General features: G+C 40.0%; 1 protein-coding gene across 2 annotated transcripts in view; it reads left to right on the top strand.

Annotated features, from left to right (window-relative positions):
- The window catches only part of fam184ab (family with sequence similarity 184 member Ab), a 113438-nt gene that overhangs the window by 32704 nt on the left and 66328 nt on the right, over positions 1-14406 (top strand). For both annotated transcript variants that reach the window (XM_088324846.1, XM_088324845.1), the window contains exons 2-9: positions 70-189; positions 282-440; positions 2861-3100; positions 3172-3255; positions 4778-5029; positions 7918-8053; positions 8130-8311; positions 12972-13157. In XM_088324846.1, coding sequence (XP_088180972.1) covers positions 70-189; positions 282-440; positions 2861-3100; positions 3172-3255; positions 4778-5029; positions 7918-8053; positions 8130-8311; positions 12972-13157 — 1359 coding nt within the window. The remainder of the gene's footprint in view (positions 1-69; positions 190-281; positions 441-2860; positions 3101-3171; positions 3256-4777; positions 5030-7917; positions 8054-8129; positions 8312-12971; positions 13158-14406) is intronic.

Raw genomic sequence — 14406 nt, 5'->3', positions numbered from 1 at the left:
GTTTGTCATTTTAAACCCTAAAATTCAATTATCGAGCTTCATCAGGGCTCTCTGTTTTTGCTTGTGCAGGTGATCTACGCACTCAACACCAAGAACGATGAGCACGAGGCGGCCATCGCTACCCTGAAGGAGGCTCACGAGGAGGAGGTGCAGCAGATCCTCTCTGAGACCAGGGAGAAGATTTTACAAGTATGTTATGATATAAAAGAACAGTGCTTCTTTCCAGTCTCACATTCAAGCGAACTGCATTTATATTTTAAGTATTTTCTTCCGCTGCACAGTACAAAAGCAAGATCAGCGACGAGATGGATCTAAAACGCCGCATCCAGTCCCTGGAGGAGTCCATGGAGCTGCACGAGAGGATGAAGAGGCAGGCGCTAGCCGAGTTCGACAACTACCGGCAGAGGGTGGAGGACCTCCAGCTGTGCACTGAGGCGCAGGTAAGTCCAGCAGGTTTTTTTGGTCGGGTGCTAATCCCCAACATTTACACCCCCAAAATTTTCTGCATAATAATGTTTTATTTTGGTGGGTTAATTCATCTGGGTTTATTGGCTATTTGGTTTGGACCTAATGTTGATTGATTGGTTGGATGCCTGACTGACTGTCTGGCTTATTGATGGAATATTAACTAATAGGCTGTTTGGCTGGTCGACTGATGACAAACTGGTGGTTTGAATGGTAGGTTGACCTACTGACTGACTTACTGACTGACTGACTGATGTTTGGGTTGGTTAACTAATTGTAGGCATATTGATAAACCGATTAATTGACTATTTTGTTGGTTTATAGATTGACAGATAGTTTTGGTTGAGGTATCGAATCGCATTAAGAATTAATCGAGTTAAGAATTATAAACCCAATCCTGAAATCATAGGGTAGGATAATGTATGCGTCATATATGTACTCATGCTCCCCCTCAATCTATTCTTTCTGTTTGAGAGGGACAACATCTCATTTTATTGTGATTTAGTGGGTATTTTTGTTTTTAAGCAACAAAAAAGATAGGTCCAGAGAAAGCTAGTGAAAAGGGGGAGGAAAAGTGGAAATCAGTGACAACAATCGAGTTGAAGAAAAAATGGTTTTAATATTATCTTTATCACCAGATATATTAACCTTTATTATCTACACATTTAAATAGTTATCATTGTTTAGGTACATGTTGCATTAAATCCTTTGGGTACATATTTCTTTTACTATGTAGCTATTTTAAAATTGTATTGGCTTAAATCCGAGCATGAACTGTACTATTTGAATAATTAATTAAATTTTGGGTTGGTTAGCTGATTGGTTGGGGTTGCATGAATGACATATTGGTTGCTAGACTGGTTAGACTGCCTGGTTGGTAAACTGGCTGTCCGAATAATTGGCTGTTCGATTTTTGATTGATTGATGACTGTTTTCTTGAATGGATAGTGGTTTGAGGACCGAATTATTTTAGATTAGTTATTTGACTGACTGTCTGACTGACTGTTAACTAACTGACTTATTGTTGTGTGTGTTGACAAATTGGTTATTGGATCGGTCAGTTGAAAGACTGACCGGTCGACAAATTATGTATTTAACTGACTAACTTCATCAGTCAACTGACTGGCAAATTAGTTGACAAATTATTTTTTTGTTTCATTGGTTGGTCCACAGATGACTGGTTATTGGTTGAACAAATTGAATAATTGTTGGGTTTGATAATGAAATTGTTTGACTCACTGTTAAATGACTCATTGGGTATTTTACTGATTGTCCAAAGCATTACTGACTGGTCATTTGAGTGCTTGGTTGTTTGCTTGTTCCACTAATGCCTGGATTTTGTTTGGGTGGTTAGATAGTTTAATTGTTGTTTGATAGACTGGTTGTGTGATGTCTGTTTATTTGACTAATTGATAGTACTTGTTTACTGGATTGATTGGCTATTTGGCTGATAGACAGACTGCCATACTACCGTACTGAGCTATGGAGGTACGGAGGTACGGAGGTACTGAGGTACTGAGGTACTGAGGTACTGAGGTACTGAGGTACGGAGGTACGGAGGTACGGAGGTACGGAGGTACGGAGGTACGGAGGTACGGAGGTACTGAGGTACGGAGGTACGGAGGTACGGAGGTACGGAGGTACGGAGGTACGGAGGTACTGAGGTACTGAGGTACTGAGGCACTGAGGTACTGAGGTACTGAGGTACTGAGGTACTGAGGTACTGATTGACTTCAGCTGATTGGTGTCAGGCAATGATGATTGGCAAATACACAACTAAAGGGTCACAAAGCTTTAAAAAAATGTAGTTTGACAGTAATAACTTTGATCTATAAAGAGCTATGTTTCTGTCCGTTATTAGTTTCACAAGTGGTGCTGTCACACACATGCACTGACACATATACACAAGATCTAGATTTAGATATGGAACATATTTATTTTTCCTTTTGCGTGGTAGTAGTATTAGACTTAGACTCGGTATTGGGTGATCCTTGAAATAATAAAATTGTACTCTGCCCTGCGTGCTAAATTGTGTGATCGGGATATACCTAATTATATGAAGAAGTCGCATGTCAAGTCAAGTCCCATTTATTTGTATAGCCCTTAATCACAAAAATGTCTCAAAGGACTGCATAGGATTACAATTACACCATCGCCTGATTTTAATTATATGAAGAACTGTTTTTCTGATCTATTGTATCTTAAACTGATGACTGAGGGTTTTTTTTTTAGTTTTTTCTTTCAGATCAGGAAATGTTTTTATGGCGTTCTGTACATTCCGTTTAGACTTTTCTGTGACAAGGGGCTATACATATAAATGTGACTTGACTGATATAATAGATTACAACTGACTGGCTGATTGGCACCTCACAAGAAGTTAACTCTCGGCCCTCAGCACACGCAACGGGTGGTGTCTATGTCGCGCGAGGTGGAGGAGATGCGGCGGTCGTTTGAAGAGAAGTTGCGCACCTTCAGCCAGGCGCAAGCGCAGTTTGAGCAGGAGAAAAAGGTGGCCCTAGAGGAGCTCAAGGGCCAACACCGGCATGAAGTTCAGGAGCTCCTCCGCAGCCACCAAAGCCACAATGCCAACTACAGCAAAGACCAGGAGAAGCTGGGACAACTCCACAAAGCTGAGGTCCACTGCTTGGACTTAAAATCTACCAATTGGAAAGAACTCGGATAGTCATTTTTTTGGTTTCTTTAAAGGTTGATTCTCTAGCAGAGCGAGTGGAGGAACTCAAGCAAGACAAGAAAAGACTGGTGGAAGAGTACGAAGCCAAACTCAGCAAGGTACTGGACCAGAGCTGTAACTAACGACTATCTTAACTGTAGACTAGTCACCAACCATTGAAACAATTAGTAGAATAATTGGATAGGTATAGATTTTTTTCTTAAATGAAGTGGTAAAAGATAATGAACACAAGAAAATGTGTTACAATGAAAAAACTCATTTTATTGAACGTACTGTCCACAAAAATAAAGTATGTGTTGCATTCTGGCACTATTCTACAGTATGGTTGCCCTGGTGCTGTTGTCAATGAATAAAGGGCCTACGTTTTAATTAACTCAGCCCCCATTAGTGTTTCCTTTCGGAATAATAGTAAAAATGTGGTCATCATTGTAATCACCATCTTGAATGGTCACATGATCCAAAAAACAAGTGACTTAAATAATAGGGCTGCAAGCAGCGGCTCTTTTAATAGCCGACAAGTCACCGACTACAATAACGATTACCGGTAGTCAAAAAGTAATCTTGTCTTAAATTTAGATTTAAGTTGATGTACCGTATTTTCCGCACTATAAGGCGCACAGGGTTATAGGGCACACCCCCCAAAAATAGTTTTTGGTCCTATATTTTCCATACATAAGGCGCACCAGATTATAAGGCGCTACAATGGGAAAGTCGACAAAACAGTCAGATAGGTCAGTCAAACTTATTACCCCCTTAACATTCTGAAAGCTTGCAAATACGTGTCTCAGACATGTACGGAAACAGTGTCTGTACGATGTCACCAATCACTCAAATGCATCGTTCCAAATATAATTCAGAAGATTAAAGTCTCGGGATTCAAGAAATGCCAAACATTTCTTAGTTTCCATTTTATTTTTTGCTGGCAACTGTGTGGACAGCAAAGGAAGAATTTTATTGTGCAGGGAAACGGGGTTATTTACTGTGCATATGACAATAAACACTTTGAATTGAATTGAGTTTAAAAATAGACTCATCACAGAAACATCAAGATCGTTCTAAAACAAGATACCGGGAAAATAAAAACCGGATAGCTCACTTAAGTTCTCTTGCAGCCATCACGTTCAATAATGATACGTAACCATGGTCTTCTTACAACCGTGAGTGTAGTAAATCCAGGAGAGTAAAATATTTACAAATACAGAATAGTAAAAAATGTTTTCTCAATGCCGTAGTGCAACCCAACGTGTGATTCACATTCATCTTTTTCGGCCAATTGCAGGCTTTGTTTCGCCCCTTTAGCCTATGCGAGCCTGTAAATGATAAAAAGGGTCCGCCCCCTTTACCTCCGATTAACTTTAGCCAATAGTGACTGATTCAAATGATGATTGACACATTGATTAGGAAATAAAACGCCGGTATATAAATCCCAGCATACACCGCGGACTACTAGTCGGCGGCTGCTTGCCTTAGTTGCAAGACTTTGCGACTTAATATTGATCCATATATAAGGCGCACTGTATTATAAGGCGCATGGTCAGCCTTTGAAAAAAATAAAGGCTTTTAGGTGCGCCTTATAGTGCGGAAATTACGGTAATCACTAGCTGGCATATTTTTTTTCAGGCTCAGGCCTTCTATGAGCGTGAACTGGAGGCCATGAAGCGAACGCAGCAGTTGACATCAGACAACCTCCTGGCATGGAAGCGAACCGAAGCTGAACTGCGACGCGAGTTTCAGACGCAGGAAGCGGCGCTGCAAAAGACTCTGGGCAAGCTTCGGACTGAACTAGCCCGAGTTAGCGAAGAGGCTCGTGAACACCGTGAACGCTCGCATAAGCTGCAGGCCTTGCTCGCTGCCTCCGAGAGCGCCGTCAAGGTGGGTGGAGGAGTCTACAAACAACCGCTCGCTTTTGGTATAAAAAAGTCAAACTTGAGATGAAATGTGACAGAAGAGAATATACTTACGTCGCGTCGTCGAGTTCCTACATGTTAAACTGAGCGCCACATAAGAAGGGGGTGGGGTGGGAGGAGTTAAAGGAGGGGGGGTGGAAGCGGTAACTCACCATGACTAAACATTGTGTCAGGGCCTCCCCGTCCCCTTCACAATAAGAGTGTCCACACCGTGTCCTCAGTTGACATAAGCTCGCACTCAATGGCGTCAAATCAATAAATGCTTTTATTGATTCCAGAAAACTATAAAACCGGCGTAACTTACCAATTATGTCCCCTGGCCGGCATGATATTCAGCTAATGTACGCAAATGTCTTTCATTCCAACCAAGTAAATTATTTATTCCTTAGCACAATATAATGGCAACAGATAAGTAGAAATCTGCCTAAAAGCATGTCTGCCTCGTTCGACGTTCCTTTTTCTAACTTGTTCGTTTCATTTCAAAGCTCCCCTTAAAGAATAAACAGACTCGTAAAATTATTCCCAATACGGTAGTTAGCCTCTGACCTTTAGATCAACACCTTTCTCAGCCAATGGTAGCCTTGGTTTTTCACAGTCCATAGCCTGCATTAGATTATACTGGCCTGTTTGATGAAAGGGACATCCTCTCCTGTAGGTCCGAATACAGGGTTGGATAGGGTTACTTTAACTTGATTACTTTCAATTACTTTTGAATTACTCCAATACCAAATATGCTAATAAAAGACAAAAGAAACTAAATATGAATAAAATGACTTAATTTTGTGCAGGCTTGGGGAGTAACGGAATACATAGAACGGCAAAAATGATGTTGGCAAGCTGTTTGGATTTATTTTCATTTTGTTTCCGTCGCATTTTATGTTAGTTTTGCCGGAGATCAAAGAGATCAAAGCCAGGAGAGAAAGCTTACCGCGTGTTGTGAGTCATAATTGTATTCCTATTTAGTTTCTTTTGTCTTTTATTAGCATATTTGGTATTGGAGTAATCCAAAAGTAATTGAAAGTAATCAAGTTAAAGTAACCCTACCCAACCCTGTTCATCCAGTAGTAACAGATTCAAATGATGATTGACACATTGGTTAGCTAAGAAAATTTCCAACATAATTTCATCCCATTTTCCGTGGCTGTATACAAATCCGAATGTACCTAAGGCAATCTGTAATTCATTTTTACTCACCGTCATTATTTTTATGCGCAAGTGTGCACAATCATTGTTTTGACTTCTGTAAAGAGAAGTCAAACATTTATAACTTTCACAATGTCTAAAAAAATGGCCAAAGTAAAATACTAATTTGCAAAGGTTTTAAGGTTGTAAACCGGTCGTCTCCAAATGATCACTTTCGGAAACACCTAAACCTATGTTGTGAAAATTGACAAGGTAGCAGGTAAGGCTTTAAGCTATTGTCTAACCTGTTTTCCAGCTAAAATGCCCATGCTACACACATCTCCAGGCATTTAATTGCAAACAAAAATTCAGGTGAAAATAAAAACCTATTTCTGTGTGTTCCAACTCTGATTACTCAATGTTAGTCGCACTTGCAGCGATTATTTCAGTTTCAGAGTGTTACATTTCAAAAGAAACGATATTCTCCAAATGGTTCAAGAACAACATTCAATTTACTTTGCATATGTCTCGGATTGAGATTTGAGGTCAATTTTACAGGAATGTTAGGAATCAATGGTCTGCATTTATATAGCGCTTTTCAAGTCACTGAAGACCTCCCAAAGCGCTTTACAAAGTGTTTCACACTTACAGCAAAAATACATGAACTGTCACATAAACGTGCCATTCTTAATGGTATCTTTTATAAATGGTTGGACTTATAAAACATTTATTTACGTCAGGGAAACTCTGGGAGCAGCTAATAGCAGTGCGTACTGTACTGTATTTTTGACTCTGTACCTTGAAACAACTTTGGAACAAGAGGCAATACTTTCTCATTCAGGTACTTTGTAAGCTGAAACATTCGTAAGTAGAAGTCCCGCTGTATTGCTTACCCGTAGTTGCTGCATTTTTCCCATGTTTTTCTGCACAAAGTAAGGAACTTTCAGCATACAGTGGAACCTCGATTTTCGAAGGCCTCTCAGTTCGAACAAATCGGTGTCCGACCAAAAATTTCAAGAAATTCTTGCTTCGCTATTCGGTCAAAAAAAATCAGAGTTCGAACTCCGGTAATGCGTGAGTGCGTACGCTAGGGTGCGATGCTGAGCGGCGTACGGGTGTTTTAGCCCCTTATTATGCCTCCGAAGAAAGTCAGTGCAAGCAGCAGGTGAAAAAAGAAAAGTAGTGCGTACAACTATTGCATTTAGGAAAGAAATAATAGCCAAATATGAAGGAGGTGTGCGAGCGCCTTCTGCTGACCACCACAAAGGTAAGAAATCCTATTCATAAGATTACGATAACGCGAACGTACAATTAGCCTGGGTTAGCTTTAAGTTTATGTTAAACATTCAGGGTGTTGGAACGGAGCCCAACATTCAGGGTGTTGGAACGGAGCCCCCTTTCCAATGAACCGCTCACCACTTGTTGTGGAGACCCGGGTGCTAAATGACTTGTAAACGACCTGATTTTTTTTTTTTACACGTTCATGTTAGCGTAATCTTTCGTACGGAAGATTACGATAGCGCGAACGTACGATTAGCCTGGGTTAGCTTTATGTTTACGTTAAACATTCAAGGTAAACATTCAGGGTGTTGGAACGGATTAAAACGATTTACATTATTTTTAATGGGAAAAATGATTTCGGTGATCGAACAAATCGGTTTTCGAACAGGGTTCTGGAACGGATTATGGTCGAGAACCGAGGTTCCACTGTATTTTCATTCCTCTTTCCAGGACCTGAGTAAGCAGCTAGATGAGGTGACGCAGAATTCCGAGATCGTGGAGATCCGTCAGAAGGAAGCTGAGTGCGAGCTGGAGGCGGCCAGAGATCGTGTTCAGCAGCAGGCCACAGAGATCCTCCTGAAAGCGAGTAAGCCAGGGAATAAACCATTATCGCTCGTGCGAGCGTCTCCCGAAAATGACGTCATGTCGACCGCCGCCGTCAGGTCAGATCAGCGGCCTGCAGGCAACGCAGATGACCCAGGAAGCTGCTGTGCGCGACCTGGACAATGAGCGCAGTCGTCTGAAGGATAAAGTACTGAGGCTGGAGGAGGAGCGAGAGGCGCTGCACAACCAGGGTCAGGCGCTAGAAGAAAGGCACAAACAGCAGCTGCAGTCACTACATAAGGTACACCACACCCGCACATATCGGCCAAAACCTGTGTATACTGTTGTAGTAATCAGGTACATTTCTTAACATACATTTTTTTAATTGTGATCATTTATTTCAAGGTCCTCTTTGAATGCAATACAATTGCATGCGTTTTATAACCAGGGTTGGGTAGGGTTACTTTAACTGGATTACTTTCAATTACTTTTGGATGACTCCAATACCAAATATGCTAATAAAAGACAAAATAAACTAAATATGAATACAATTATGACTCACAACACGTAGTAAGCTTTCTCTCCTGGCTTTGATCTCTTTGATCTCCGGCAAAACCAACATAAAATGCGCCAGAAACAAAATGAAAATCAATCCAAACAGCTTGCCAACATCATTTTTGCCGTTCCATGTTTTCCGTTACTCCCCAAGCCTGCACAAAATGTAAAAAAAGTTCAAAAATGAAGTCGCTTGGACGTTCACTGCAGAAGGAAAAAATACATGCAAATATAATAAAGTAGAATAATACATTTTCTTATTCAAATTATTATTGCATTAAATTATTTTTGATAATATACTGATTACAGGGATAACCTCAAAGTCTTTTTTCATTTTCTCCTTTTATACTTCCTTTTTTCTTAACTTCTTTATACAACATAATAATTCGTAATTTAATGCATCAAAGCAAGTGAGCCGTTTGAGAACCGGCTCTCTTTGATGAGTTGAGCCGAAAAAGCCAGTTCTCTAAAAAGAGACGGACTTTCACTACACAACTCAAACTCGTTTGACTTGATTGATTTGCTGTTTTTGTGATAGTCTGTGTTTACCGGATGGTACACCCATGATTGACAAATTTGCGTTTTTCTTGTACGTCGTACACGTCTTAAAATGCATAATAAACGTACTTTGTACGGCAAAAACGTACGGGTTGACAGGTATGCGCACTTAACCTTCCCTCGCCGACAAGCACCACAACAATGACGTCATCTCGAAGCAACGACATCTCGTTTGCCGAGATCGGCGTGCAGACGAAAACTCGAACCGCGAGACCAAAACAACAATGGCGGATCTGCCTGACGAAAAGTTTGGAGTGGGGTAAATCTTTGTTTAAAAAAAAAAAAAGTAATCGGGTAATAATGACAATTTTGTGTCAAAAAAGTTGTGTCCCGGGGACGCACGTTGATTTGAGACAATGCGTCCCCAGCAAAAATGATACGTCTAGGACGCAGGGACGCGGGCAAACGAGAACACTGAAACAAAGTCAAATAATGACTCAAATCGATGGCCATCACTTCCAGGCAATGTTTTGGTCACATTATAACAATGAAACAAGAGTTAAAGATGGTCAGAGGCGACAGTGGCATTGCGTCGATAATTGTGTTTGCCAGTTTCGAGGAAAAACACTTCTTCGTAAAAGGTCGCATGAGCAGCCGGCGGCAACTCCTTTTCACTGAATGTCAAGTTGGCCGCTTCATGTTGCTTTGGTTCGCCCTTCAGCGCTGACATTTTGCGCCGTGACGTCCACTGGGAGGCGCTGGGGCTTCAATCAACAGGAATTGTTATAAATATTCCATGGCTCTAAAGAAACCTGGGGAATTTTACCAAACCCGAAAGCTGTTTTTAAAGACTAGATTTCCGAAATGTCGAGTTAACTTTTTGTTAGCTAACGTTGTATGATGAATATATATAAATAATCAGCACTTTCTTTCTTTTGTTGTTTCCTTTATTCAACTCTATTATTACCAGGGTTGGGTAGGGTTACTTTAACTTGATTACTTTCAATTACTTTTGGATTACTCCAATGTATGAAAAAAATGATGACTCACAACACGTGGTAAGCTTTGATCTCCGGCAAAACGAACATAAAATGCGACAGAAACAAAATTAAAATAAATCCAAGCAGCTTGCCAACATCAATTTTGCAGTTCCATGTATTCCGTTACTCCCCAAGCCTGCACAAAATTTAGTCATTTTATTCATATTTAGCTTATTTTGTCTTTTATTAGCATATTTGGTATCGAAGTAATCCAAAAGTAATTGAAAATAATCAAGTTAAAGTAACCCTACCCAACCCTGATTATTACCAATACCTATAGAGCTCTTTCAGTGTTTGTGATGAATTTCTTTTCAATGTAACGGGTGGTAAAGCTACTAGCTCTCGCCCTACTTCCTATTTTGTTTGAGGTAAACACATCAACTCGTGAACCAGCCCCGCTGTTCGACTGATAACATACACCAGCCAATAACAGTCGCACATGGAAAATCATGTCCACCCAACACAGAAAGCCCTCTCTCACCTGCCCCTCGGTTAGCATTTGCTGTGTCTGCTGTCTGCTCTGAACACAATGCATACTTCGATATCAATGACAGTAAGGACGAATCAATTCAAAGTCTATGAAGCAGTGAAGCAGCGATAACCGGAGCGCAAAGTTGTGAGGGGTTTCGGTATTCCAAATTTTCTTAATCATGAGATCACCTTTAGACATGATTCTTTTTGTGTTTTTTTGTTGCTAAATAAAAATGAGAATATATAGTATTGCACGGAAATGTGAAAATATATATACCTCATGAATGATGTTTCTTTTTTTTTTTTAAATTGCTGCTGCTAAATGTTATTGCACTTCTTTTTATTGCTCTATTGTTTTGATTCACTATTATTTTCCATTGAATTATTATTATTATAACCTAGGCTAGTTTTCTTTTTTTTTATTGGTTGACAAAATAGTTCGACATAACATGCAAACGTACATGGTTTTGTTTTTCTACCCATTGCAAAGGAAAGATAGAAACTTGTGATATTCAATATTCTTAATTATACAATATACAATATACTGAATATTCATAAAGAGGCCACCTCCCCAAACATACAAGCCTCTGAAATACAAAAAAAACACAAAATACAAAAAAAAAACAAGCACACAAAAACAATCGTACACACACACACACACATATACATACATATAAATATATATATATAATGATAATCTCAGGCCAGTTTTCTAAGCGCTACTTTCTAATTGTTATTTTTTTGCCTATTCATCCTGATCGTCTTTTATCAGTTTTCCCTTCAAAGTCTTCATTACATTTTTTACCTTGTAGTGCCATGTCTAATCTCGTTGTTTCACAACGTCGATATCACAGACAATAAATGCATTTCAATTTATTTCTATTTAAACAGCTACTTTTCAACTTCCAGTCTCCAGTTTTTTGTTTTCTCCTTGGGTTCTTTACATCTTGCGGTTAGTCTTCTTCAAACTAATATAACATATTTCTGTGGAACTGTTGAAATCTAGGCTTAAAACACAATTCTATTCTATAGCTTATGAATGTCCTATATTTCCTGTTGACAATATCTGTGTAGTATTTGTTACTGCAACATCCGTTGCAACATTCTAGTCATCCTGGAAGGGGGATGACCTCATGTGTGGTCCCTTCTCAAGGTTTTTGAGTTTTTCCTTGCCCTCATGTAGGTTTTAGATCAGGGGATGGTATAATAATAGTCTGTAGTGCAGCCCTTTGAGACTCCTTGTGATTAAGGGCATCACAAATAAACATGACTTGACTGAGATTTTTTGAGTTTTTCCTTGCCCTCATGTAGGTTAAAGATCAGGGGATGGTGCAAAAATAGTCCGTGGTTTGCAATAGTCTGTGGACTGTGTAGGCCTTTGAGACTCCTTGTGATTAAGGGTGTCACAAATAAACATGACTTGACTTAAATGGGGTTTTTGAGTTTTTCCTTGCCCTCATGTAGATTTTAGAGCAGGGGATGGTATAATAATAGTCTGTAGTTTGCAATAATCTGTGGTCTATGCAGCCCTTTGAGACTCCTTGTGATTAAGGGCGGCACAAATAAACATGATTTGACTGAGGTTTTAGAGTTTCTCCTTGCCCTTTTGTAGGTTTTAAATCATGGCTAGGTGTAGTATTAGTCTGTAGTCTGTAATAGTCGGTGGTCTGTGCAGCTCTTTGAGACTCCTTGTGATTAAGAGTGTCACAAATAAACATGACTTGACTTGAATGGGGTTTTTGAGTTTTTCCTTGCCCTCATGTAGGTTTTAGAGCAGGGGATGGTGTAATAATAGTCTGTAGTTTGCAATAATTATTGGTCTGTGCAGCCCTTTGAGACTCCTTGTGATTAAGGGCGTCACAAATAAACATGATTTGACTGAGGTTTTGGAGTTTTTCCTTGCCCTCTTGTAGGTTTTAGATCATGGCTAGGTGTAATATTAGTCTGTAGTCTGTAATAGTGGGTGGTCTGTGCAGCTCTTTGAGACTCCTTGTGATTAAGGGCGTCACAAATAAACGTGACTTGACTTGACTTGACTATTCTGGCTGTACGTACCCCAATTTCAGGATTTTGTCTCTGGGCTATGCTTTACTCTTTGGATTTTCCATTCTTAAGTGGCAATGACCATGCCAAAAAGGGAAAATGCCACCCAAAATCTGTTTCACGTCTCAACACGGGTGATAGTCCACAACCATTCCACTTAATTTATACATGTATGTTTACTTATGCCAGAATTGGTCCTGCATATATTTGAGGAAGCCAGAGAGGAGAACATGGGAGAATCGCACTCCGAATCCACGCCTGTTCATTTGCAATCGCTGTCAATATGGCAGAGTGACACGGCATATGGCGGCAGTCTCAGTGTGTACCAACAGTATTTGCGTGTGTTTTTGGCAGACTCTACGTGAGGAGAAGGCGATCCACGAAAAGGATATGTGTGGCCTGCGTGCTCGCTACGAGGAAGAGAGCAGCCAGACCATGGAGAACCAGGCTCGAGTTCTGGACGATGTGGCCAAGAAGCACCGGGCCGCCCTGGAGAACGCGCTCAGTGGGGCGGAGAAAGACAAAAACAGACTCTTGGCTGTAAGTGCAAGAACTTTTTGTGTTGAAAGACAAATCACTTACTGACAAAAAAGAATTGGATACCATTATTAGTTATTTCATTTAAAAAGTAAATCTGTTATCCCCCAAGATTACTGACGCCGAAAAGTTACTTTGAAAGTAACTAGTTAAAAATGACCGTACATACTCACATACAAGCCAGAACTTGCTTTAAAATAGCCAGAGAATAAGACAAATACAGTGGAACCTCGGTTCTCGACCATAATCCGTTCCAGAACCCTGTTCGAAAACCGATTTGTTCGATCACCGAAATCATTTTTCCCGTTAAAAATCATGTAAATCGTTTAATCCGTTCCAACACCCTGAATGTTTATCGTAAACAAAGCTAACCCAGGCTAATCGTACGTTCGCGTTATTGTAATCATCCGTATGAAAGATTACGCTAACATGAACAAAAAAAAAGGATAAAGAAAATAATTATGAATTGGATTTCTTACCTTTGTGGTGGTCAGCAGAAGGCGCAGGCAAGATCAGACACTCGCACACCTCTTTCATATTTTGCTATTATTTCTTTCTTAAATGCAATAGTTGTACGCACTACTTTTCCTTTTTCACCAGTAGCAACTTTGCTGCTTGCACTGACTTTCTTCAGAGGCATAATTAGGGGCTAAAACACTTCGCACACCTATATTAAAAGCGAAAGCAAAACGAAGCACGTCTGCACGCGATAACAGTTGGTCACGAAAAGAGCGATTACCGGCGTTCGAATTTCTCGAAATTATTGGTCGGATTCCGATTTGTTCGAACTGAGAGGCGTTTGAAAACCGAGGTTCCACTGTAGTAAATAATTTGTACACCAACCTATGGAAGCAGTTACCCTTCATATTTCCTGGCTTGTGCAATCTTGAGAGCTTGCAAATGAACAGAATCCATTTTGTCTCTGATATCCACACCACTCGAGGATCTCCATCTCCATTTCTGGGTCTCGTCCAATGTGTTTTCTTTTTATCCCCGGAGCATAATGTATTGCAAAATCAATTTTACAAATGAAAAAGAGCAAAATTCAGTACTCATTCACCATCAAATTATGTGCCCCTTTGATTTCCCATGAGTTGGTTGTTCTTTTAGATATCACGTTTGTGCGAGTTGACCCAAATGCAGGGAAGCCGGAATGGAGGCAAGTGTGCATATCAAAGAATGTTATTTATTTACCAAAAAAAAAAACACAACAACAAAAAAAACAAGGTCTGAAATTAACTAGAAAAGTGTC

Source organism: Urocampus carinirostris, chromosome 20 (assembly GCF_059441175.1).
Source record: "Urocampus carinirostris isolate Australia breed hairy pipefish chromosome 20, RoL_Ucar_1.0, whole genome shotgun sequence".
Lineage (NCBI taxonomy): Eukaryota > Metazoa > Chordata > Actinopteri > Syngnathiformes > Syngnathidae > Urocampus > Urocampus carinirostris.
This window is presented reverse-complemented; position numbering and strand designations above follow the sequence as displayed.